The 26,448-nt window shown below is 41.8% G+C and overlaps 1 protein-coding gene across 2 annotated transcripts in view; it reads right to left on the reverse strand.

The window, feature by feature from the left end:
• Window positions 1–23,789, reverse strand: part of LGR4 (leucine rich repeat containing G protein-coupled receptor 4) — a 98,998-nt gene extending 75,209 nt beyond the window's left edge. The window contains exon 1 of one of the 2 annotated variants that reach the window (XM_026512206.4): window positions 23,134–23,789. In XM_026512206.4, the coding sequence (XP_026367991.2) occupies window positions 23,134–23,318 (185 nt within the window). In that variant the 5' untranslated portion in view covers window positions 23,319–23,789. The remainder of the gene's footprint in view (window positions 1–23,133) is intronic. The other variant, XM_026512205.4, reaches the window with a different exon arrangement.
• Window positions 23,790–26,448: the final 2,659 nt, after the last annotated feature.

Raw genomic sequence — 26,448 nt, forward strand, 5'->3', positions numbered from 1 at the left:
CATTTTCCTTTTTCCTTTTGTTTGGTCTTTCAAAGCCCTTAATTAAGACCTGCACAAAGCACCCCTACAGGCTTTTTTCAATGAGGCATTACACGCCTGTTTTCTTGTATTTAAAGAAAAAAAAATAGCAGGGATTTTCTGAAACACATTAAACAGAATACACAATTTCCATTTATTTGCAACTGAAATACTGTTAAAATTTTAGAGCTTAAATATTATCATCAGTAACAAAGCAAGTTCTTTCCATTTCAGGCTTGGGGAGTGGACAGTGAATAAGGGGTTGTTCAGAAGGGAGGTGGGGGAAGGAAGCCAGAGCTGGGGGAGGAGAGGAGAGTGCCAACTCGAAGAAGTGTCGCAAAACCATTTCCCCAGAAATAAAACTGTTAGCAGACAGAATTTAGAAAGATCTAGGCTGGGCTCTCAAACCTTTCCATAGCTTAACATACACTCATTGAAAGAAACAGCAAAACGCTTGAGACATTATTGGAGCAAACAACTAGACCACAGAAAATAAGGATAACTAACACGAGTCATAACTGAACCTGCTTCTTACACATTCCTGAAAAATCACATAGAAAAAGATCAAGTGTTTTTACAATTAGACAATCTCTATAAGAACTTTGCACAGTTCTATAATTGATTTCTGCCTCTAAGTCCCCCCCCCATCTTGGCCTTCGCAAAGCTTCACATAATTATAGTGGATAAGAATCAGAATGTCTAGCTTTAAAAATATCCATAGCCTAATTAAGTTTTCATTATTCAATTTTCTTTTTGCACAACTTAAAAAAGGCTGTAGTGTTCATGTTCAAGTGCTCTGAAATACAATCTTTCCGGGCTTTAGACTATTCTGAAAATATCTAGTTCTGCCCATAATTTGTTCTTCCCTCCCCCTCTCGCAAATATCCTGAGTGACAGCTTAATGTGACAGCTTTCTTGCCACAATTCACCAAAGGGGAGTGGCAGGTAGGGTTCTTGGAGAATAAATACCTAACAAAGCCATCATTCTGGGGAGTTACTTCCAAACTGTCAATCCAATCCATCAAGTGGAATGTGCTCTACTATTCTCTTGTAAATGTGCTTATTTCAAACAAGGCAGAACTCGGGCAGCTGCCCCACAGAAGACTGAATGACCCAGCTCAAATGTCACCTCTGCTGCGGAGCCTTCCAGCTCCCCAAAGCAGAGTAAGTTCCTTTCCTCTTTGCTCCCACAGCCTTTGTTCATCCTTCCCTACAGCACTCCCACACTGTATTTTGAGTTTATGTCTGTCTTCTTCACCAAAGCAGATCACCCATGAATGCTTGTGAGCCAGCATGGTGGAGAATAACACAGGCCCCGCAGTAAGACGACCTGGGGTCCGCTCCTGGTTAGAGATTATAAAATATATGACCTTGGACCTGTTACTTAGATTTTGTGCCTCAGTGTTGTCAGCTTAAAATGAGAATAGAGACCCCTTTCTCCTTTAGTTGATGGTGATGCGCAGGCAACAATGTAAACGTAAAGCTCTTTGCCCAATGCCTGGTACGCATGAAGAGTGTGACCAATGTCGGGGCGCCTGGCTGGCTCAGTCAGTTGAGCACTGGACTCTTGATTTCACTCAGGTCTTGATCTCAGGGGCGTGAGATTGAGCCAGGCCTCCGGCTCTGCACTCAGCAAAGAGTCTGCTTGAGTTTTTCTCCCTCTGCCCCTCCCCCCACTTGAGCGAGGGCACACACTCAAGCGTGCTCTCTCTCTCAAATAAGTAAATCAATCTTTAAAAAAAAAAAAAAAAGAGTATGACCAATGTTAAAAAGGAAGGAAGGTCCATATCTTTTCTCCCCCAGTGAATACAGTAGCACAGCTGGAAGGATAATAGGCAGGCACTTCATGTTCGTGGAAACAACTTTTGCTAAGCAAGTTTATTTATTAATAAAAAGCCATGAGTTAAATACAATTCCCAGAGGTGATCTTTCCACATCCGTCAATTTATTCAACATTTAAGAATATGTTTCAGGAGCGCCTGGGTGGCTCAGTTGTTAAGCATCTGCCTTCGGCTCAGGGCGTGATCCTGACGTTCCGGGATCGAGTCCCACGTCAGGCTCTTCCACCAGGAGCCTGCTTCTTCCTCTCCCACTCCCCCTGCTTGTGTTCCCTCTCTCGCTGGCTGTCTCTCTCTGTGTCGAATGAATAAATAAAATCTTAAAAAAAAAAATATGTTTCATACAGGGCACATGGGTGGCTCAGGCAGTTAAGCATCTGACTCTAGATTTCAGCACAGGTTGTGATCTCAGGGTGGTGAGATCAAGCCCCAATTCAGTCTTGGTGCTGGATGTGGAGCCTGCTTAAGATTCTCTCTCTCCAGGGCGCCTGGGTGACTCAGTTGGTTAAGCATCTGCCTTCAGCTCAGATCATGATCTCAAGGTCCTGTGATGGAGCCCTGCATCGGACTCCCTGCTCAGCAGTGAGTCTGCTTCTCCCTCTCCCTCTGCTCTTCCTCCCTGCTTGTGCTCTCTCTCTCTCTCTAATAAATACATAAAAATCTTAAAAAAAAAAAAAAAAAAAAAAAGATTCCCTCTCCCTCTACTCCTTCCCACCCCCTCTCTCCCTCTCAAATAAATAAATAAATAAATAAGATTATGTTTCATGCAAAGCACAAACATAGGCAAGGGAATAGCTAAACACATAGTGAGTGAGATCTGATTCCTGCCCTCAAAGAGCTTACAAGCAATTCTGAGCATGAGGCATCTAGAAATATAGGACTATCACATTCACGGCTGATTGCGTTTCACAATACATTTGACTAATGTGCATTTTCTCAACAGTTATCAAGCCATCAAATATTTAAAAGACTATGTACAACGAATGTGTCTCATTTAACTAAGGGAAGTGAGAGTTTAAGGACGTTATATTTTACATACTTCAACGAACCCTGTAGTTCTTACTAATGTTCCACGTTAACACAGCACGTGCGTCGGTTCCAGGTCCATGCCCTCTGGTTCTATGAGGACAGTTATTGCTGTCTGGAGCACGGAAGAGTCAAAACTACTTAGGCGTGAAATTTTAAAATCTGGGTCATGAACAAATGTGTAGCAAAATCATTGTTTCCATTATGCTCTTTTCAAAAAAGACTTTATCATTAAGTACAGAATCATTTGTTTAAATGCCGCAATTTTGGTAAGACCTACTTCAATGAAATCAGTACTAATTTAAAAGCTTCACTGCATTAAAATAAATTATCCAGGGTTTCAGTTGTACATGAGTTGAAAAGAATGTTATGGAACCAAAATGATTTTGCTCGACATTTGTTCATGACCCAAATCCTTTTGTCACGAAACACTAATTTCCTAAGAATCTGAATACTGCATTAAAGCTATCTCTACATATTTGCTTTTGACAACATCAAGGCAGATTTACTGCAACCCACTCTCTTCAGAGGAGAGTGGTCACAGACCAACACAAATGGTCTCCTTAAGTCAACAGCCGGAACAAGCCCCCTAAGGCAAGCAGTGGCACCACCTCTTACCTCCTCTCCCCAGACTAGATCACCAAGAAACATCTTTTCTCCCACTCTCATGGATATTTCAAATTCAAACAAAAACCAAGAAAACCCCCCCATGATAAATTTTGGTTGCTTTCCTTATTTTTCCATGGAAGTCTACAAACAGAGGGGGGAAATCTCCCCTAAGTGACAATATGTAATGATCGTAAGTTAACTAAGCTGTAACAACAAATCAATCTATGTCAATAGTCTGATAATCTTCATCTGAGAGAGTGGTATCCATTCTCTTAACACTGTCCAGATATTTACTGGCTGTCTATAAAACAATCAATGCCTACTTAAATATACTGAATCTTTAAACCATCTCTGAGAGTTTAAAAAGATGATATTGAATTTATTATTCTATCAGAATAAAGTTTAACAGAAGTCTACTTCAATCATTGTGTGAAATTTTGAAAGTATGAGCGAAATTCTGTTAATTGAGGTAGGACTTACAGAAATCAAACGGCAAATCTCTGGATTATGCTGAATATTTTAAACTCTAAGAAAACTCTAGGAAATATATTACAGAAGGGCTTCAATTGTTTCTGCTGTGCTTCCCGACTAATTTTTCAACAATTGCAACTGTTATATTACCTACATCTCTTCAGTAAGTATTCCTTTGATTTATTTCTTATGTTAACAAAATTTGTCGTTCTCCTAACAACTGATCATTTAAGGCAAAAATATCTTATAAAGCATGGAAATTGAAAAGTAGAACCTGGCTACATAAGACATAACATTTTTAATTAGTGTGATGAATGTGATATTTTACTTTCTAATGAATTAGCTGTACCCCCAACAACAGAATGGCATGTAAGTATTTTTATTGTAGAATATCCAATTACCCTATGATGCCATTGTTATTCTAGACCTTCTCTGTGAAGTGGAGCAGTTAATATTGTTTAAGGAATGGAAAGGGATAGAATGTTGAAGCTGGGTGACAGAGGCCCTAGGAGTAAAGCGCTGAAACTATGCTGTCCCTTGTCCCCCTGACCCCCCTCACCCCCATGATTTTCAGTAAGCCTTATAAATTGCCTATAGAGACACGGGAATTTTACTCTTCTTGAAACAAAGCCCTGGGCAGAATTAATACTTTCAACTCCTCCTGCCAGAATATTTTCAATTTCTTACAGAAAATAGACACTTTCAATTCCACAAACCTCCACTTGGAAAATGAAACAGAACTTCCCGTAATGTTGTTGCCGTGAAATAAAAAATACTCTCACGGAAAATTTTTCTCTCATCTCCATTCCTTGCTTTAGGGCTCAAGGTGCAACGACGCCTATATTAAAAACTAACCAAGCTAAAACAAAGACATCTCTTTGCCAACCCTGCTTAAATCTTTCCATTTCATCCAGCAAGTCAGGTCCCCATGTTGACGGTGACACCTTCTCCAGTGATCTCTTCTACGCTAGGACTGCATGGGGTTGCCTCACAAAACATTTCTTTCAAACACTAACACCGTTTTTTTTTTTTTTTTTTAAGAATCTAATGTTCTTTCCGAAGTTGGCATAACTGTTCAGTTAAAATAGGGAAATGTTAAATTGAGAAAGAGAGACCACAAGGGAACTCTTTAGTACCGTTCAGTCATGCGCTTTTCTTCCTGCAACTTCAAACACACGTATCACCCCACTGCTCTAACGAAGAGCATCCACCAGACACATCGCGCAAGCACTGAGGCCTAAGTCACTATATCAAAGGTATAAATTATGGGCCCAAAGACAGCTCCAGGCACTGCTGCACTTGGAAATGCTTTCTGAGCAACCATGTTGTTCCAAACAAACTAAATGCTTAAGAGGCTAAAGGACAGTGGAGGCAATTATTGGAAGGAAATTTCTCACTAGGCCAGAAAGGAATAATTAAGTCTTTGCACGCTAAATCACATCACTGGGGTTAACAATGAAGTAATCAAGTGTAAATGGTGACAAAGCCCATCTATAGGACTCATGAAAGGAAATTAAGGTTGTGGGTAATCTAGACTATTGTTGCTTAAATACCACAAAAATTAGTCCCTAAAACTTCATTCATTTACCCTCTCTTTACACAAATGTGTGTGCTTTTTGTGGGAGGCAAGAAATTGGTTAATCCAGCAATTAAGGCAAATATACTGAATCATCAGAAGTAAAACACCACTCAGCTACTAATTCACAGGCAGAGATCCAACACCATCACCATGCTATGTAGACTGTACCAAGTGCTTAGAAATGAAATCCCTCCATAATAGAAAGGCATAGGGTTTTATTCAAATATATGGCTGAAACCATTTAAGTAATAAACTCAGTGCATACTTTATATCTTACGCTTTTCTATCCTGCAGGTCATAGAAGAGAATTCACACACACACACACACACACACGGAGGGGACTTAAGGAAGGAAGCTGGGGAGAAAGATGGAGGACACATGCTTAATCTCCCAACAACTGCTCAATACCCATTAAAACTGGTTATGTTCTAAGGGAGTAAAATAATGTTGACCTGAAAGTTAAAAAGTCTAGATTCACTTACCATCTGCAACGATGTGGACGGAGCTAGAGTGTATCATACTGAGTGAAATAAGTCAGTCAGAAAAGGACAAATATCATATGATCTCACTCCTATGTGGAATTTAAGAAAGAAAACAGATGAACATATGGGAAGGGGGAGAGGGGAAAAAAGGAAAGAGGGAAACAAGCCATAAAAGACTCTTAACGACAGAGAACAAACTGAGGGTTGGTGGAGGGATGCGAGTGGGGGACGGGCTAAATGGGTGATGGGTAGTAAGGAGGGCACTTGTTGGGATGAGCACTGGATGTCGTATGTACGGGATGAATCACTGAATTCTGCTCCAGAAACCAATATTGTACTGTATGTTAACTAACAAAATTTCAATTAAAAAAACAAGTAAATAAAAATAAAAAGTCTAGATTCAGACTTTGGCTCTACAACTCAGTTTATCATCTCACCGCAGAGACTCCGTTTCCCCATCTTATTTAAGAAGTGAGGCCAAAACAAAGATTTCTCGAGACCCTAAATTGATTTGCTGTATCTGTTTTTGTTTTTAAATAACTTCAGACTCATCAAAATTTGCAAAAATAGTAGAGTTCCTTTGCATCCTTCAGCCAGCTTTTCCAAATGGCAGCATCTTACATAAGCATAATACATTCGCTAAACCAGGAAATTCACTTTGGTGTACTATTAACTACAGACCCTACTCAGATTGCACTACTTTTTATATGCGCCCATTTTTTTAATCACATGTATGGATTCATGCAGTCACCACTACAATCATAAGGAACTGCTCTGTTACCACAAAAAAAAAAAAAAAAGGCATATTACTCTACCTGAAATGAAGCCCTGGGTGGAATTAATGCACCCAATTCCTCCTGGCAGAATATTTTCAATTATTCGAAAAAAAAATAGGCACTTTCAATTCTATAAATTTCCACTTGGAAAAGGAAAAAGAACTTCCATAGTGTGTTGCCGTGAAATAAAAGCAATACTTGCAAGGAAAATTTTGTTCTCACCTCCATTCCTGGCTTTCGGCTCCAGGTCTACTACACCTATACTAAAAACGAAGCAAAATAAAACAAAGACATCCCTTTGCCATTGCTACGCCATCACTCCCTCCTGCTCCCCCTTTAAAGTCACATGTTAAAGTCCTCCCACGTCTAACCCTCGCAACTGGTGACCTATTCTCCCTTTCTATAATTTGTCATTTCTATAGTGTTTTAAATGGAATCATACAGCATAGGTAACCTATTGAGATTGGCTCTTTCACTCAGCATAATACCCTTGCAGATCCATCCATAATTGTTTCATGTATCAATAATTTGATTTTTTATCACTGTGTACTATTCCCCTACATTGATCTATCAGTTTATGATGAAATATTGATTTTATTCTTTTTATGTTTTAATTATCACTATGGGGTGAGGAAGAACTTTTAAGTCTTGCCTTGCCATTGCTTACAATGGTTTATATTCCAATAGATGCTATCTTATTCAGTAATTATCTTAATCATCCCATTCAAGCCTTCTCCGACTGCCCTATTTAGTGAGCTCCCTTCACCTTGCTTTATTTTTTTTCACAGCAGTTAATATTATCTGACTTTATATGTATATTGTATTTATTTTTTAACTGCCTACCACCACCACTATCCCAACCCACGCCAGGTAAATTACATGAGGGTAGGAATGCTGTCTGAGAACTCTGTCTCCAGCACCAAGAACAGTTCCTAACACATAAAGCACTCACTAAATGTTAAATGAATTAATTTCTTGAGTACCGACTTATTATTTCAATAATTATTATTTTGGGGGCACCTGGGTGGCGCAGTCATTAAGCGTCTGCCTTCGGCTCAGGGCGTGATCCCGGCGTTATGGGATTAAGCCCCACATCAGGCTCCTCTGCTATAAGCCTGCTTCTTCCTCTCCCACTCCCCCTGCTTGTGTTCTCTCTCTCGCTGGCTGTCTCTGTCAACTAAGTAAATAAAATCTTTAAAAAAAAAATTATTATTATTTTGAAGTCAAAAGACCATTGATCCATGAGCCATTATACAAATATTAGTGGCTCTCAAAAAATAGTTTTCAACTGATAAAATTACTTGTGTGAAACCTTTTTATTCACCTGCACGAAACAACTATCTCCTACAATTCCAACAAAGTACTGGGCCCATGAAAGACTACAAAACACAAGGAAAAAGCACAGAAATTTTTACCAACTGACAAGCCTAAGCCACAAGCAACTCAAGTCAAAAATCTTTTTAAATGTTAACGGTTTATATAATCAAAGAAAAGACCACCTTTTCTGATAATGTGCTCTATTCTCCTTTGTTTTGTTTTTAGCGTACTTTAGAGGCCTGCCAATGGTTCTGGGCAAGTCGTACAACTAAATGTAAGTGGACTTCTGCCCTGTTGAATGGAGAACTTAAACCAGATCAACTGTTTTTGACAGTCCTTTTTTTTTTCTTTTTAAAGATTTTATTTATTTATTTCACAGAGAGAGAGCACAAGCAGGGGGAGGAGCAGAGGAAGAGGGATAAGCAGACTCCCCACTGAGCAGGGGGCTCGATTCCAGGACCCTGGGATTATGACCTGAGCCAAAGGCAGACGCTTAACCCACTGAGCCACCCAGGGGCCCTGTTTTCAACTAGTCTTAAAAGAACTGGACTGAGGAGGGAGGGAAGGTCTGAAAGATGTAAGCAAAAATTTGGTGTTAGGATTTATGTAACTGAAAAGTTTAGCAAATAATAGATATCAGGCCTATAAACATAAATGAATGTCCTGGGGGAGTGGGGAGGAATGAACTCTTTGTTTCCCAAATGGAAAGACCTACCCTCCCTGATGAGTGGCCCGTAACACACAGAAGAGTACTAGCACCACTGTACTAGACGACCTCTAAGATTGAGAGGGGTCCAAGTCTATATGCCAAGAGGCTGAGAACTCTTCAAGCAGAGATCAAAATAGATGTAACCTCTCCGGAATGAACTCCTCTCATTTATAAAATGAGCAGTTCATGATATCCTTGACACCAAGATAGATGGATGCCTACATCTAGAAGGAACACCAAAGGACACAGCATCCCACCCCCTCAACCGAATAACCCTGTTCTGAAAAACCGAGATCCAATACCCCCCCACACAACCTCACTCATTACCTGTGTGCCCTCTCCCCTGTAGTCTCTTCATCTCTACAACAGAGTGAACAGCAGCATGTGTTTTAGAGGGCTATTAAGAGTAATAAATAAGACAAACAAAATTTTTTTAAAAAGTATTAAATAGATAACACATAAAGCACTTCCTATACAATGCCTGGTGCTCAGTAACATTTATTATTATTAGCATCTAAGTTAATAACAAGATGACGATGGTGGTTTATCTGAATGACAAGACAGACCATAAAGAAGACCACGACTGCAATGTGAATTAAATGAAAAAGGAAAATGCTTCCAGGAGAAAACCTACAGTCACCAAATAACGGTCTGGCATGGGGCCGGCTGTCACCCCATTCAAAGTCAAAACTGCGGCCACAGATTCAATCATGAACAGTCCTGCTGCTAAAGAAAAGAGCACACAGATCCAAACAGGAGCCCATCCAGTCTGTAAAATATTAACAGCTTAATAAACATCAGCTCATACAATCAACAAACACAGTGTTCAAGTCAACGAAAGAGTACCAACTAAATTAATACCAAGTTGACTAAATGAAATGCCTTGGGGCGAAAAAGGCTCATGGGTGATTCACTTTTATGCTGACTTCCCTGTAAAAACATCTTCAACAGGAGAGGCAGGAAATTCCAGCGAGTGAAAGGGAGCGGCTATATGGAAACCATCAGAGTGCACACTTCGCTTGTCCATTTACTTCAGGGTTTTGGTTCAAAGAAGCACATTCAGAAATCTGTGCTTTAAGAAGCAGAAAAGTGAGTATGCTAATGGATCCTCCTATACCATCTAAGGGAATTCCACAAAAGAAAAAGCAAGCCAAAATGCACACAACTGATACTTATTTCACCGACATAGAAAAACACTATTAATATAGAAAATGTGAAAGCTTTCAAAGAAGTACAAAAAGCACAGGGACTGAGCCATATTTTTCAAAAAACTCTGCTGTGAATAAAAGATCACTTGATTTTACATAGTAAATAGAGTTTTTTCATGTAAGTTACTCCTAAATCAAGTCAGTCTCCAACTATACGTACGTATGTAGAGGTCCATATGCATTTGCTGGATGCTTTATTTTCTGTTCTGATCTTTTTCCTCCTGTAAAAACCTGTAGCTTCTCACAACTTCGTTTCTCGTTTTACCTTCCCCTCTTCTAATAACCGGTCAACTATCCAAGCAAACTACAGGAGGGACAAACAAATAGCAAACACCTGAGCTTCACAAACTACCACCCCCTAACTGTGGGACATTTGAGCAAGTTACTGGACCCTCTCAAATCTCCGTATATGCGGCTGTAAAATGGGAACCATCCCAGGGACCTAGAATGATTACCACGGAAATTATAGTTAACACATGTAACACACCTGATTCATAAGGAGGCCCAGAAATTCCTCACCAGATTTCCATTTTTTGAATCAGACTTTCCAAAAATGGACATGCTAACAAGTCAAACTTTTGTCACTATAAGCAAAATGTTCCCCATTGGGAGCTTTCTTCCACAAGTCTTTTCTCCACAAGGGGTATCACAGTAACTGTCAGATACCAAAAAGGGAGCTAAGTATTCTCTTCTGGGGTGCGTGGCTGGCTAAGTTGGCAGAACATGCCACGCTTGATCTCGAAGTTGTGAGTTTAAGCCCCACATTGAATGCAGAGCTTACTTAAAAAAATAATAATTCTACTCCTTTAAAAAGTACATGCATTTAAACAAAATCAGTTTTTAACAGCATTTGCTATTACTACATACATACCACGCTAAGATATGTATTGGGGCTATAAGTAATTAGTAATATCAAGCTCTAAGACATTAAAACCTAGGTCAATGTTTTTATTAACATACACTTACCATTGGACCCAGGATCTCACTCCTACATATTTACAAAAGTGAAATGAAAACCTGTGTTCACACAAAACCTCTACGTGAATATTTATATCAGCCTTATTTATAATTGCCAAAAACTGGAAGTAAGGCGAGAGTTTCTCGACTGGAATGGACAAATAAATCGGGGCACATCCATATCACGGAATGCTCCTTTGCGATAAAAAGGAATATTATGTAACGGCATATGTAACAACCTGGTAGAATCTCAAAAGCATTATGGTAAGTAAAAGAAGCCAGACAAAGACTTCATTCTGTTTCACCCCATTTATATGATATTCTGGTAAATGCAAAACAATATAAGAGACCCAAGGTAGAAAACAGTTCACTAGCTGCCAAGGACTAGGGGTGAGGGGACAGGGGAGGACTACAAAGGGCACGGACGGAGGGGAGGGATGGAAATGTCCCAGATCTTGACAGTGGTAGTGGTTACACTACAGTATACACGTCAATACTGGCGGAACTGTACACTAAAAAGAGGGTACATTTTAGAATTGAGAGATTTGGAAGAGTTTTCCTATGATATGAGTTCAAAGTTATGGAAGTTAGTTAAGTAGTCAAAGAAGGAAGATGGAACACCCAAGACTAAACTAATTATTTTAGGATAAATATATGAAGGCACTAAAAGAAAGGGGAGGACCTTAAATAGACTCATTTGTGAAGAACCACAAAACATAAGCTTTTGAAAATGTAACCTCCCAAGAGACAAAAAATTTAAAGGAAATCTATGATAATCAAGAATTTAAAAAGGAATTATACTTATAAGAAAATGTGAAAGGCAATAATTTCTCTTAGCACATTGTTTTTACAGCTAATGTTCGGTAATGATACCAAGAACCATCAGAAATATGGTTCAGATAAGATGTACACGTACATTTAAATATTTGGCTATATCGGGGATAATGCAGGAGCTCATTTCCTTTTCAGTAAATCCACTCCTGTCAAAACCAGCCCACATGTCTAGGAAACAATGAAACTAGAATTTCAAGCTGGGGTAACTTGGATGGAAAGGACCCTGATGAAATAGATGTCATTATCTCCTCCACCAAAGTCATGAATCTTCTCATCTTGGGATGTCATAGGTTTTGTTTTTGGTTTTTCTCCTTCTGGAATGCCACCTCAGCCAGGGTTGTGCCAAGGGCAAATTCTTTTGACACAGAAGACCTGAAAAAGACAACAATTGATCTAACCCTCTTTTTCACGTTCTCGGCCTCTCCTGCCACACCTGCTGACAAGCCTCCAGAATGAAAAAAGAGTCCCCAAGTAAGAGGCTGGTCCTACGCAACAGAAACCTTTAAAGGTCAAAGCAGCAGTACTTGGCTAGTACAGAACGATCAATTAGCCTTGAACTGACAAGAAGATAAACATGGGGGCAGACATGTTCTATTGGGAATCAAGCATGTTCTATTGGGAATCAAGCATCCTCGTTCCCAACCTGTGTATCCATTAAACACACACCACATATCAAACCTGGGGAACAGCATCCAAATGTCACACACACACACACACACACACACACACACGTGTGTGTGTGTGTGCGCATACAAGTTCCCACTGGTGAAATATACGATTAAGTCAGAAACCCACCATGGAAGCATGTCATACAAACTTAATTCAAACTGGTACTAGAAATTGATTTCTCCAAAACACCAGATTCCTTTTTCAAGAATGTAACGGGGCTTTGGAAAACACAGTTTGATTGCGAGCGGCAGAGCCTGTGGTTAGCATACAAACTTGCCAACCTACCATGAAGTATGAAGCCGTCTGCTGCATGCCCTCACAGCCCCAGACTGTTTGCAAAGGACAGGAATGAAATATTCCATATGTTTTCTTTGTCAGTGACATGGCTATTGAAAGCAAGGCCACGGTAGTCTCCCTGCTGAGGGACTGGGTCAAGCTATTCATGTGTAACCAGGCAGATGTCAAGATGGTAATGGGAAAAACATCTCAAACATTTTTTTTTTTTTTAAAGAAAGAGACCCAGGGTAGAAAATGCACAACTGTATTTGAAACACTCGGCCCATCTAAATCAGTTGTGAGCACCACTGCATATGTTAGCTGCTGTTCTGGCTTTATCATTCTTTTTCAAATCGGGTCCGAATCAAAACCGAGAACAGTTCTTAAAGTTTCTGAGAATGATTGAACTGTGCTTAACAGGAATGCCATGTAACTTTCTAGAAATACAGAAGATCTTAAAGAATGGATTTTAGTTCTAAAATGACTTTATCCACAAAACTTGAGCATCAATCTCAAATGTAAAAAGAAGACAGAGGTATCCAAATATCAAATAAAATATCACTTTTAAAGTACTTAAAAGAAAAAGTTCTCTCATAATCTGAATAGTTCTAGAAACAAAGTGATGTGAAGAAACAAGAATGCAGCTAAACTGTCAATCCTGAGTAAATCTTATCCATCCCCAAAATGGAAAATGATCTGAGAAACTACAGTCGGCAGTCATCGCCATGAGGCTTCCCAAAGAGTTAAGCAGGGCTTAATGAAAATCCCTAGTGTTCCAAAGTCTGGAAGTAGAAAATTCGTATCTAAAAATCACACTGATGGGGCGCCTGGGCGGCTGGCTCCGTCGGTTGAGCGTCAGACTCTTGATTTCGGCTCAGGTGGTGATCTCCTGGTCGTGAGATCAAGCCCCTTGTGGGGCTCAGCACAGAGTCTGCTTGGGATTCTCTCTCCTTCTTCCTCTGCCCCTCCCCCCGCCAAATAAAATAAAAAATATTTAAAGATCACACTGACACTGCCCAAGGTCACATGCCTTTCTGCTGTGGAGAGATACACTGTGTCCCCTGTTAGGATAGCACCTTTCTACTTGACCGGCCATCTCAAGAAGGCAGTGCCAATCACAGAGACCCAGGGGAGCAAACATGATCTCCCGTGAGCTCTCTCCTCTAGGGAATCTGTAAGTACCCCTCCTCCCTCATCAGGCTTTCGTGTTAAAAGGGGAGTAGTACCACCTATGAGAAGGTATCTTGATAAAAGTGTATTTATACTCTTTCTCCACCAGGATCTTCATGATTTTCTGAATGAAAAAAATCTGCCAGGTAAGTAGACTTTTTCCTATTAGCACAATGGCTCACTTGCAAAGTCTGTAACAGGCTTTGGACCTAGTATACATTCAAAGAACCAGAGAAACAGGGTTCATACACACACATGCAACTGTTTAGTTACTCCCAGGAGAAACGACAACAAATTGGGTCCTTGCCATCACTCAAACAGGTCATGCTGAAGTTTCCCAGGTGTGACCCTCGAAGACAAAGTGAAGTCATGTCTTTTTGCAGATGGAAAAGTCAGTGTTCAAAGTGGTTACGTGACATGCCCACGCTGTTGGGAACTCAGGGGTCTTGATTCTTTGTGCCATACTCTCAAAAAAAAAAAAAAAAAAAACATATTTGAAGGCCTGCTCATAAAGATAGGCCTATAAAAAGAAGACTCGAGAATAGTGACAAAAAAAGCTGGATTATGTGACCATGGACTCAAAATGACCTTGAAAAGAACAGAAGGCCAACAAGAAAATTTTTCTTTGTTACAAAGACAGGAAAATATTAAGATTAAAAAAAAACTAATCAAATGAGATGAACTAGCAGAAGTAACACAGAAAGGACAAAAAGTGAGATTATGAGAAACTGCTAAATACCAGTAAATCCAGGTGCAATTTTTAAAACATGAAATTAAAATATTTGAAGTGTATTAAGTTTACTTAATATTCCCTTAATTTTGATCATATTGTGTAAGAATTCTGTCTATGCTTCAATTTATGTGAGGTAAGGAGAGTTTGAAGAGGACCAAAGGGCAATTATCATTTTGGAAAATGCAAAGACTGGGTGAATTGAGTGCCTAAAACATAAGAGCATATGAACAGTTTTCAAGAACATTAAGAAACCTAAAGGTTAGTCGACATTATTTTCTCTCCCCCCAACCTCAAAAAGAGTCAGTAGACTTCACTTTTTTTTAAAGCAAACTCTACGACCAACATGGGGCTTGAACTCACAACCCTGAGATCAAGGGCTGCATGCTCTACCAACTGGGGTAGCCAGACACCCAAGAGTTGGTTGACTTCAGAACAGAGTTCCTAAGGTCTAAGTTATTCAAGAGCTCGTGATCTTCTCTGGAGAATTCTCCCACAGGAAATCAGCCCTCTGAGATGGTTTCCACACAAGAAGGGTGACAATCTAGAACAGAGTGGCAACCACGAGTCTCCTCTCTCCTGGGAAAATCTTGTCTGCCAAGCCCTTCTCGTATGATCCATATAGTTGCTCTAAGGGTCTCTTAGGAAAATTGGGAAAACCCAGAAGTTAATCAACAACACAGCGCAGTTCCTAGAGTTTTGGAGAAAAGCCTGACACTTGGAAGTACATCCCCTATCCTGCACCTTTAAAACAAGAACCATGGGCACCTTAGTGGCTCAGTAGGTTAAGCAATTAACTCTTGATTTTGGCTCAGGTCATGATCTCAAGGGTTGTGAGATCCATCGAGCCCCCCATTGGGCTCCATGCTCAGCAGGGTGTCTACTTGAAATTCTCTCTCCCCTTCTCCCTCTCCCTCTGCCCTCCCCCCTCCCCATGCTTGCTAGCATTCTCTCTCTCTCCAATAAAAAGGAAATCTTTAAAAATAACAAGAACCAGATGAGAGTGGGAATTGGGACATCTACCTATCTTTCTAAGAAAACAGTTCTCATCAAGTTCTTCAGGGAAGTTTTGATGTCACCCACTTGTACTAAGTTACTGTCTGCAGTTTATACTAGGAGCTACCCGGGAGAACTTCACAGCCTGAGGGCGAATGGAGAAGTGAGACCGGAAGCAACCTAGGCTCATTCCCCTGCCCTGCCCTGTTACAGAGCTAACATATAGGTACCATCTCTCACCCAAATTCATGTCACTCTTCTTAGGAGGGAAAATTTCCCCAAATAAAACCTTAAAAATGTACGGGACTGGGGAGAATTTAACTCTGAATTTTCTGAATGAGGTTCTGAAATCTGATTCAAGCATCAAAAATATTTTGTTGTCAAGGTGCACTCAGATTTCATTCTTTCGATGGTCAAATTTATATTTAAAGCTTCATTAAAAAAAATAATAAAAGGCTACATTCTATTGTAAAAATAAAGGAAAAGAAAAAGGGGCTTACATAACCTTTTACTTCTCTTGATCTTTAATACTTAAATACAAATTAAATATGAAGGATAAAGCATCATTAAATAACTTGAAATATGCTTAGATATCTAGCATTATATTAGATAAATAACTTAGATATGCTTATCCCAAAAGTTTCTCGCTAGTACAGACATCAGACCAGTCTGGGATCTAAATGGCCCAGCTGCCTCCCAAAATATCTATGGTTTACATTTCCTTACAAGGCTATTCTTACATTCTTATGGGCCAACATGTTGCCACAGGGGGGTGATTCAATGCCTTCCCCGCAAGGCCTTTCAGTACAGAAAAGCTAGGAAAACCAGGAAAAAATATTTTTTAAAGATGTTCACTTCTTGGACCTGGACTGTTAGAAGGGCATTCCTGTTCCCCAATCACTTGCATCTAAAAAAAGAGATGCCCAGTGCCAAGTCTTGCTATCGACTTAGTGCAGAGGGGGAGAAACTGGCTACTGTGCTTGTCAATTAAAATATATAATGGTATCAAAACATGCTTTAGAGATTGAAAACAACCACCCCAAACATTCAGAGTTTTAACTGCTCATACATGACAAAACAGACTTCACTACATTTTAAGAACCTTGCTAAAAACAGTGCCAGCCATATACACTGTTCAAGAACAAATACTTGGGGGTGTTTAGGGGGCTCAGTCAGTGGGATGGAGCCCTGCATTGGACTCCCTGCTCATCAGAGAGTCTGCTTCTCCCTCTCCATCTCCCTCTTCCTCTCTGTGTATGCGGGAGTGAGCACACGCATGCACACGTGCTCTCTCTCTCTCTCAAATAAATAAATAAATCTTAAAAAAACAAAAAAGAACAAATACTTGTCTGTGGGGGGTTGAGTCCAGAGTAGACTACTACATAATTACATCTTGCCATTTAAAAGGGGTATTAAAGGGGTCCCTGGGTGGCGTAGTCGTTAAGCGTCTGCCTTCGGCTCAGGGCGTGGTCCCGGCGTTTTGGGATCGAGCCCCACATCAGGCTCCTCCGCTAGGAGCCTGCTTCTTCTTCTCCCACTCCCCCTGCTTGTGTTCCCTCTCTCGCTGGCTGTCTCTCTCTGCCAAATAAATAAATAAAATCTTTTAAAAAATAAACAAATAAAAAATAAAAGGGATATTTGAATACAAACTTGCTAAAGTCTTTAGAAATTGAGGTTATTAAATGTACATGAACCATAAAGTCATGATCTGTCTCTTGCTAAGACTGATTTCTAAATTCAAATTGGAATTTCCCCAATTTCAGACCATAGGGGTGCTACCTGGCCTACAGTTTGACTATCAAGTACTTAAACACAAAAGAAATGCCTAGAAAGGCAGACAAATTAGCCATTTGTGTAAGAGTACTGATTTGCTAAATGCCCTAGCATTTTTTTTCTTCCCTGGCAGAACTTAAAAATAGAGCATTTTATCATCTTAATGAAGTTCTGAAAAAAAAAAAAAAAAAAAACCAAAAAACTATAGTTCACTTAACAAAGTTGGAGAAAAAAAGGAAAAAGCTATCCATATTCTTTTATATATAAGAAAAGTTGTTGGCATTGCCAAAAATTTGAAGGCTGCCTGAGACCGTTAAAGGCAAGCTGGATAACACCCTTCTAAAGCCAAAACCTTGAAATCCAGCTTAAAAAATTAAAAGAACAAAGCTGTCTTATCAAGAACACTCTGAGTGGTATTAGTTACATTTTTCAGAGTGAAAGGCACATCTGGCAGGGTTTAACTCTAACCCAAGTGTACCAACAAATATGGTACTTTTATGGAAATTTATATCTTTTTTTATAGAGAAACAATGAGAGATTGTCTTAGGAAAAATTTCAATGAATCACTAAAGGATTCTGAGAACTTTACTTAACAGTGTACACAGGTTCAGAGAAATTCAAAGCAGTGAGAGACATGTGCCATCATCTAGTCCAATACCCATCGTTTATTGATAAGAAAAAATGGGAATGAAGGGATAGGCACAACGGGGAGACCAGAAACCAAAACCCAAACTTGCAGGCTGTCAGTACTTTCACTATTATAAAGACGACTAAAATAAGAATTTGAGAGATAGACTGAAAGAGGCCAAGAAAATGCCTAAACTTGCCGGGATCCACCTACCAGTACAAAACTTTGATCTTCCCTAAGAGATTAAGTTGTCAAATGTTACCTTACAATTCTAATGTTAAGAGCCAAGTGCCTGGACATTAAATGCTTGTGATACCATAACTGTCACGAGCATGTAGACTGGAAATCATAAAACATTAGTGGTTACTGAAAAACCTTAAGAAACCTTGAATAAGAGAATTACAGGTTCAAGTCCTGAGTATTGTTCGGACAACGAACGTTGTCACCTTGTGAGGCAGTGAGCTCCCCATTCAATGGAAATATTCCAGTAGAGCTGGACAACTGAAGAAGTTTCCTGGGTGGGTGAGAGATTCCATGATTTAGACAACTATACTTCCCTTAACCAAGGGAGAGGATGCAAGAAATGTATTTTTTTAAAAAAATCAAATTCAAGAGAAAGAAAACTCTTGGCAGTAAGAGTTGTTTACTTCCTTGTTTTACAGGTGGAGAAACCAAGGCCCTGAGGGGTTAAGCATGTTACCCACTCAAGGTCACTTGTGTGATTTATTGACAGGTCTGGAAACCAGCTCTCCAAATTCCCAGCAGAACGCTCTTTCTTCTCTTGTATTTAAAGAGAACCCAGTAGTTCAGCTGGTTTGTAAAATAAAGGGTCAAAACTTAAAGATATTCATAGATTGGCCTTCTTAAACACAAAGTTCACTTGTATGTGATATTAATGCATCTGTAGGAAGACACATACACAAACTAAACATTGAAACGTACACATCCTAATGCAGAAATCAAGAGATATCAAACTCCACCATCAAAAAAGGCATAAACATTTAGCCACTGATGACTACCCGCCAGAGAATGCAGGTGACATCGGAGAAAGCAGAAGAAAATATTTTCAAATGATACTGTTAAAAGAAGAAAGGTGTTTGGTGTAGTGAAAAAAATACATCTTAAGGGAGAATCTGAGATGATGCTTCGGAAAGAAAAAACAACAGATTATTTTGAAAAAGCACTTCAAAGCCTCTCAGGTAACCATCAATTCTATATAGAAAGCTCGATAACCTGCCCACTGCACAGGATACGCACAGCGTGAAGGTTGGAGAGATTATGACTAATTATATGGAAGTGAGGACGTTGAGTAACTTTTTGTACAGTATCCAAATTACTGAAACAGAATGATTTTATTTTCCGAGTGTTAAGCCATACCCACAGGAAACAAGCAGGGCTATTCTACCCTACCAAAGCGCCTTAGCTAGTCATGCATTCTGCAACAAGTCTCCATGGCAAATTTCCTAACACACACTTCTAAACACAAAGAACTCTTCCTCCAAGTGAGTGGAAACGAAGAGGCTTGTGCAACTTCACCCAGAACGAAATCCTGCTGCTCCTGGGATCTTTTACGAGAGGATCTAACATTATCGTCACCTTGTCATCCCAAAATTATGTAAGAATTATAAAATCATAGAACTTCTGGAAACTACAGGCAGCCTCAGAAATAATCTAGTGGATCCAATGACTTCATTTTTCGGATGAGAAAATTGTTACTCCCCCAACCTCCTTCCCCCCTCCCCTGCCCCTGCCGCAGCCTCAAAAATAGGAAAATGACTTGCCCAAGGCCACAGAATTAATTAGTGGCAAGGTAAGGACTGTGACCAAGGGCTCAGACTCACCAGTGTCTCCATGAAGCCACAGAAACAGCCTGTATAATCTTAACACTGGTTACTAGGCGTAATCTAGGATGTGGAGACCTGTGCTTCGAGACTACAGCACTGAGAGTGTAACACATAAACCAGGAGACACGGGTGCACAAACTTCTCCCCACCACCAGTGGGACTTCATCTCTTTCTCTCAAGAATCTGGGAGTATAGGTGGTTAAAAGTGACATATTACCATTACTATAGGAATAACCTTGAATCCCTTTGATAAAATAAACTTTGGAATTTTAATACCAGTAAGATTACTTCCTTTAAAACACCCCGGGGTGAATTGTGACAAGCCAGTGTATTGTGACACAGGATTGAGAACTGCTCTTGCAAAATATAAATAACCAGTACAGGTGCAGCAAACAGTGTGAACACAGGAATCCCATCAACAATACTGAGGATTACGTCTGACTCTGCCCCCAGACTCGGATAAAGCAGCTTTCAGCAGGAAATAGACACTGTTGGACGGAACAAGTTTAAACGAGCCTAAAGAAGCAGCAGTATCCTCTCTCTGGGGCTTTCTCAAATCGGGACAAAAGACTAAATGCTGAGAATGCTGAATTTGGCAATCCTGTGTGGGAATGATGTCTGAATTCCAAGCCCCGAGTCCGCCTTCGGTGTGGCCTTAAGTTATTCTCTCTTCGCTGCAACATTTTTAAGTGCCTCCTGTGTACCAGGCTCTGTGTCCTCCAAGTTGAGTAAAATAAAATCTCTGCTCTTTGTGGGTCCCAGGGTCTCCAAAGTGGGATGCATAGATCCCTGGTGGAGGTGAAGATACCACATGTACCACTGAACCATGAGAAGAAAATAAAACAACTTTGATTAATCAGCCTCATCTTTTTAACTTGTATCTGCGTTTGTAATTTCCTGTGTAAGAGCCATGGATGCACATGCTTCAGAAATCGGGAAGAGTTTGGGACCATGGATCTAATCCCTTCGTATGTAACTGTGGCTCACTAAAGCTATAATGGGTCAGCAGATCGGAAGTACTTGGAAAAAGATCCCAGGTGATCCCAAATCAATTGGAGTGTGCAAACCTTCAGCACCTGCCCGTCCTCAACATGGCTTTTGAGATTCGCTGAACTAGATGGTTTCTCAAAATGCAAACACACTGCCCTTGAAATGCCCTTTAAGTGGGGTAGTCACATAATAGATACTTTTGAGGATGAAATGAAGAGACCGGGATGAAATAAGGAGTTATCAGGATGTCCGATCACTCTAGCTATAGGTCACAAGTGGAAGAGGAAAACGTAGCACATTTGCTCACCCCAGCACCTCAGAAAGTGCCATGACGGTGCGAGTTTAGGCAACCTAATTGGGACAGTTGCCAATGATTTTTGTTTCCCAGGCCTCGAACGGTGAGTTCTGTACGGCTCCAAGTTGAGAACATCGTATCTTACTACCTCCAGTAAGTTCTAAAGGAAGATGCTCTACAGACAAGAACGTGCTCACATAAACATGTGATATTTCTCTGTGGTTTTAAGTACTAATGTAAAACAGCCCTTTTCCTTACAGGGCACGTCTATCATCAAAACTGGAGGAATCTACTAACCAAGGTCTTTACTACTGGTCAAAATAGCAAAAACATGCTTTTCTATGAATAGAGAGGCTTGAGAGGTGTTAGGTAAAGGCACCTCTCCTGCATGAATTCCCTAAGTTTCAAAAGAACAGGAAAAAAAGAGCCCCATTTCCTCTACCCAGTCTTCTTTCCCTCACTTCCACTCAAACCTGCCCACTTAAGGTACCTTTTTGGGGGCAAACTGTTCTTCACAGCAAAATGAATTTGTCAGTAAAAAAGTTAAATTTCACTGTACTGGAGGAAAACGACTACAAATACATAACTTAAACGTGAAACAGGAAAAATAAGCCAGGGGAGCTGGAGGCCAAAGAATGAGACAGATTCCAAGGCAACAGGCTGCAATATTCAGTAAAACCCCACTGGCAGAGAGCAAGCTGAACACCTCCCACCACCCACCTGGAAACACAGCGATGCTCTGCCCTGCATAGAAAGGATTTCTTCACAGAGTCAGCTACTCCTTTAAAATTATTTATTTCTAAGAGGTCCCCTTCCTTGGCTATAAGGTAAAAGGAAATTCCCTTCACCCAAGGACCTCTCAGAATCCCTTCCTCTTTCAGGCAGTTCTTTCACTGCTCTTGATTTAATCCCTCCGATCGCCGCACAACACAAGCACATACACCAAGCCTTGCGTTCAATTACCCTATTCTTTACTGGTCGTATTTGCCAATACCACCTACAACACCGACTTCAGATTCCTCTTCTTTTCTGAAGGGAATGTCTAAAGCTTCAGGTCTCCCTTTGAGGAGGGAGATTTTAGAAGTCAGAACCAACTGAGTGACTTTCCCAGCCCCAGGCAGCTCAAAAGAAAAGTTCTGCGGATTAAGGTACAGCAGAAAACTGCTGCCTTCCATTCTGGTTGGGCAGAGAATATGCTCTGGAACTTTGATTTTCTTCCAACATCCTGTACTTCAGGTCAGCATTCCTTCTTTAAAAGGCCTACTTGGGTAAGAAGAGTATTTTCACCAAAAGAAACCTGCAATTTCCCCCCCTCCTTCCGTCTTGTTTTTGCCCGGCTCCCCCCCAGCGCTCCAGAACCCTGGGCGTTTGTCTGCGAGTCCGGAGTGGAACTGGACCGAGGTGCCAGGTCCCTCTACCTGGATGAGGCCAAACTGGAAGGGGATTCGCCCTGGCCGAGGCACAGGTGTTTCTTCTCCCCACGTGCTGGAACCCAGAAAGCTCCAGGTGTTTCCCCACGAAACGTGCGTAGGTCTGCAGACCCAGGCCAAGTTCTAGACGCCTTCTGCCTACCGATGACGAAGCTCTTGCCAGCTGAGCGGGGGCCCGCGTGAGAAGGGAAGGTCTCCTGAAAAGGCTGCCAGGGGCAAGCGTTTCCAGATTCCTTCCTCCTGCTTGGCCCCAGATGCACTTGCGGGGGAGGGGGTGACTGTGCCCCAAAGTCTAGGGGGAAAAGCTGCTCGTGGCTCAGACCCAGGCTGGCAAAGTCTGGAAAGCCCGCCCCGCGGGAGTGGGTGCCGAGCACCCCACATACAGGTGACCCGCGCCCAGCTCTTCGGGACACTGGTGGGTGGGGTGGGATTGACCACCGGCTCCACCCCCACAACACCCCCTTGTTCCCCCCACCCCCACCCCCGGTACCCTCACCCCGGCACTCACAGCGCTTGGGTGAAGGCGCTGAGCCCCTCGGGCACGGCCGTCAGCCCCTTCCCGGAGCAGTCCACCCGACGGTCGCCGTCGCAACTGCAGGGCGCCGCGCAGAGAGGCGGCGCCGCTCCGCTGGGCTCGGCCGAGCCGCGCAGCCCCAGGGCGAGGAAGCAGAGTAGCCCCAGCGGGCCCGGCATTGCTGCGGCCGCCTCCCGCGCCGGCCTCTCCCGCGGCGCCGCTCGTTCGGCGCGCCTCCGCTGCCCTCCGACGCCCCCGCGGCCGGCCGGCGGGCTGGGGCGGGGGCTCTCCTCTCTCGGCGGTCGCGCGGGCTCGGCCCCTTCAACAGTCCGCGGCAGCAGTGCAGGGACGCGGCGCTCCGGAGTTTCGCCCTTCCCGCTGCTCCATGGAAGCGCAGAGGCAGCCCCGCTCCTCCGGCGGCTCAGGCCAGCCAGCCGGGCCGTGCGCAGCTGCCGGGGCCGCGCTCTGCCATCGCACCGGCCTCCCTGTCCCCGGCCTCCCGCCGCAGCCGCTCTTCAAGGTTGCGGAGCGCAGCCTTCAGCCATGCCGGCCCCTCGCCCCAGCCCCCGCCCGACTCTCGTACAAACACCCAGGCTCCTGCTCGCTCTCTCGCCGCCGCAGCTCAATCTCCTCCCGTCCTTTTCCCTTCTAGGGTTGCACGCTCGGGTTCCCAAGCCCCCAGCCGCTGGGTTATGCAAATCACTTAGGTACATGCAAAACTAACCCTTCTCCCAGAGCGCCATTGGCCCGCGGAGGTCTCGAGCTCATTACTATGCAAGAAGGGGAGCCGCCACTGGCCAAGAGTAGGACCAGAGGGGCGTGTTTATCGGGCGTGAGTGACAGGGTGGTGGTGGTGGTGGTGGTGGTGGTTCAAGGCAAAATCCCCGATTTGGCTCGATTTGTGTGGCAGACTGTGGATGGAAGGTGGAAGGATCTGAAGACGTAGAGTCTGGTTTTCTTCCCTCCCCCACCCGTCTTCTTCCCTCTGCAGAAACTGGATCTCCTAAATCGGATGACCTGAAAAGTAGAACTTGCCTCCAGCATTCAGTTAAGTTTCAAATGACTCTCCACTGTTCCAAAGAGTGAAGACTTTGGGAGCTGTGCAAATGGAAATAAGATGAGGAGGAGGAGGGGGAAAGTCTCCCTCATCTGACATAAATATTTAGGTTTTAGCTATATACTGAATTAAAGCAGCGTACCCGCACACGCCTCTCACTTCAAGACCTGAGATCTTTACAGCTATTTTGATATGGACTGGATAGCTAAGTCTTAGCAATTAACCACCGATGATACCAAGCTTTGGTGATCTCAATTCAGACTGTTTTCTCACGTACTTTAAAATCTAAAAACACAGGAATCTTGTAAGGGCAAAAGAGGTGATGTTTCTGAATACTGGACAATTTCTCCAGACAGGAGAACATTTGAGTGCTAGGTGACTACCGCTGAGAAGCCAACAGCAACTTTGGTGTCAGGTAATTATCAGCTGTCCTCCCTCTTGTGGACTTCTGTGGCTTAACAGACTCCACAGAATCATTGTTTGCGCCAAATACTGCTTTAGGGGCACCTCTTTTCTTACTTTCCACTATGCCTTTGCGTTGTTTTACTATCTATATTAGGGACAGTTTTCATGAATAGTTTGAGGCAGATGGGGTTAAAAATGTCACTATCCTAAAGTTTACCCATCATGTCACCTAACTAAAATTAAGGAAAATGGAAACAAATTGATACAGACCTAAGAAGTTTAAAATGAAACATTGCCATCTTCTTTGCATTTGAGAGTTTATCTTTAAAAATAATGCCCAGTTGGGTACGTGACTAATATACAATAAATTGATTTATATGCTAGAGAGTCAATAAATACAAACATGCCTTGACTTCAAGTTTTTAAGAATGATGTATTTCCTCTAATTGTGGGTCTGAAAGAGAGCTCAAAGCTATGTGGAAAACTCTCTGGTTTTGAAGATGAGAAATCTGAAGCCTTTTGGTTTTCTGTGCCGACCAAAATCATCACAGAGCAACTCCTGGTCTTACAGCTCCTTGTCTTGTGCCCTTGGAGCCTTCCCTAAATTGGTGCCCATTGTCCTAATCATTTCTATTATTTTCTAGCAACTCTCATGAGAAAGTGACATGAGGAAAACTTGTAAATTGGGTTTCTTTAATTGATTCTTTTAAGACCACTCTTTTATAACAACACTGAAGGATGACAGAATTTCTCCTGCCAAGATACCACTTTCTTACAATGTTTTAAAATGGGAATTATATATTACATTGATTTTTTTTGTTCCAATAACTCATTTCCTTTCTTCTAAAGTTGTGGTTTTTAAACTTCAGTAAGCATAAGAATTGCATGCAAAGCTGGATTAAAAGACACAAAGTGATTTAATAGACTTGGGTGGAGCCCAGGAATTAGCATTTTGATGCACATCGTGTGAAAGTGATATAGGGAGTCTGTAAACCACATTTATCCTTTGCTTCCAAGGAATAAAATATTAGGGCTGACAACTTAGGTGAAAGGAGAGATTCAGATTTTGGAGAAAGGAGAGATGTAGATTTTATTGAAGAATAAATTCATATTGTCTGGCAGGTGAAGACGGTGAGAAAGGAGGATTCAAATTTGCAGCTTGTCCAAGAAGACAAAATTTCAAGAGCAATGGACTTGGGTAAGGAAGAAAAGAGGTAATATCTGTCAAAGTGTTAATATCTCTTATAGTTCCTATAGTATATGTGCTTTACATTAAAGATAAATTAGCCACCTAGTCTTCACTTCTTGGATAAGATGTCCTAAGAGGGCAAAACAAATTAATTTTTAAGATTCTATCTCAGAGGGGCGCCTGGGTGGCTCAGTTGGTTAAGTGTCTGCCTTCGGCTCAAGTCATGATCCCAGGGTACTGGGATCGAGCCCTGCGTCGGGTTCCAGGCTCAGTGGAGAGTCCACTTCTCCCTCTCCCTCTGCTGCTCTCTCTCTCTCTCTCTGTCATATAAATAAATAAAATCGTAAAAAAAAAAAAAAAAAGATTGTATCCCAGATAACTGGAGAAAAATGATCAGCTCTTAAAGAAACCATAAGGACCTAGAAAGATATCAGGATGAACCAAAATGTGTTGGCAAGCTAAAACTCAACAGACTCTTCGCAGACTGGTTCCTCTTTCTCATTTTCTGTAGCTGTGAATGAGTGAACGTGTAGCGTCCGCAGGCTAACTCAGAGGAAGTGGAGCCCGGCAGCAGTGTTTCTGTATACTCTACGGGGCACTTTTGGGCAATGGACCAGGCACCCTTTTCGAGGGATGCTCACCTTGGGGCTTTTGGGCA

Source organism: Ursus arctos, unplaced genomic scaffold (assembly GCF_023065955.2).
Source record: "Ursus arctos isolate Adak ecotype North America unplaced genomic scaffold, UrsArc2.0 scaffold_23, whole genome shotgun sequence".
NCBI classification, from domain to species: Eukaryota; Metazoa; Chordata; class Mammalia; order Carnivora; family Ursidae; genus Ursus; species Ursus arctos.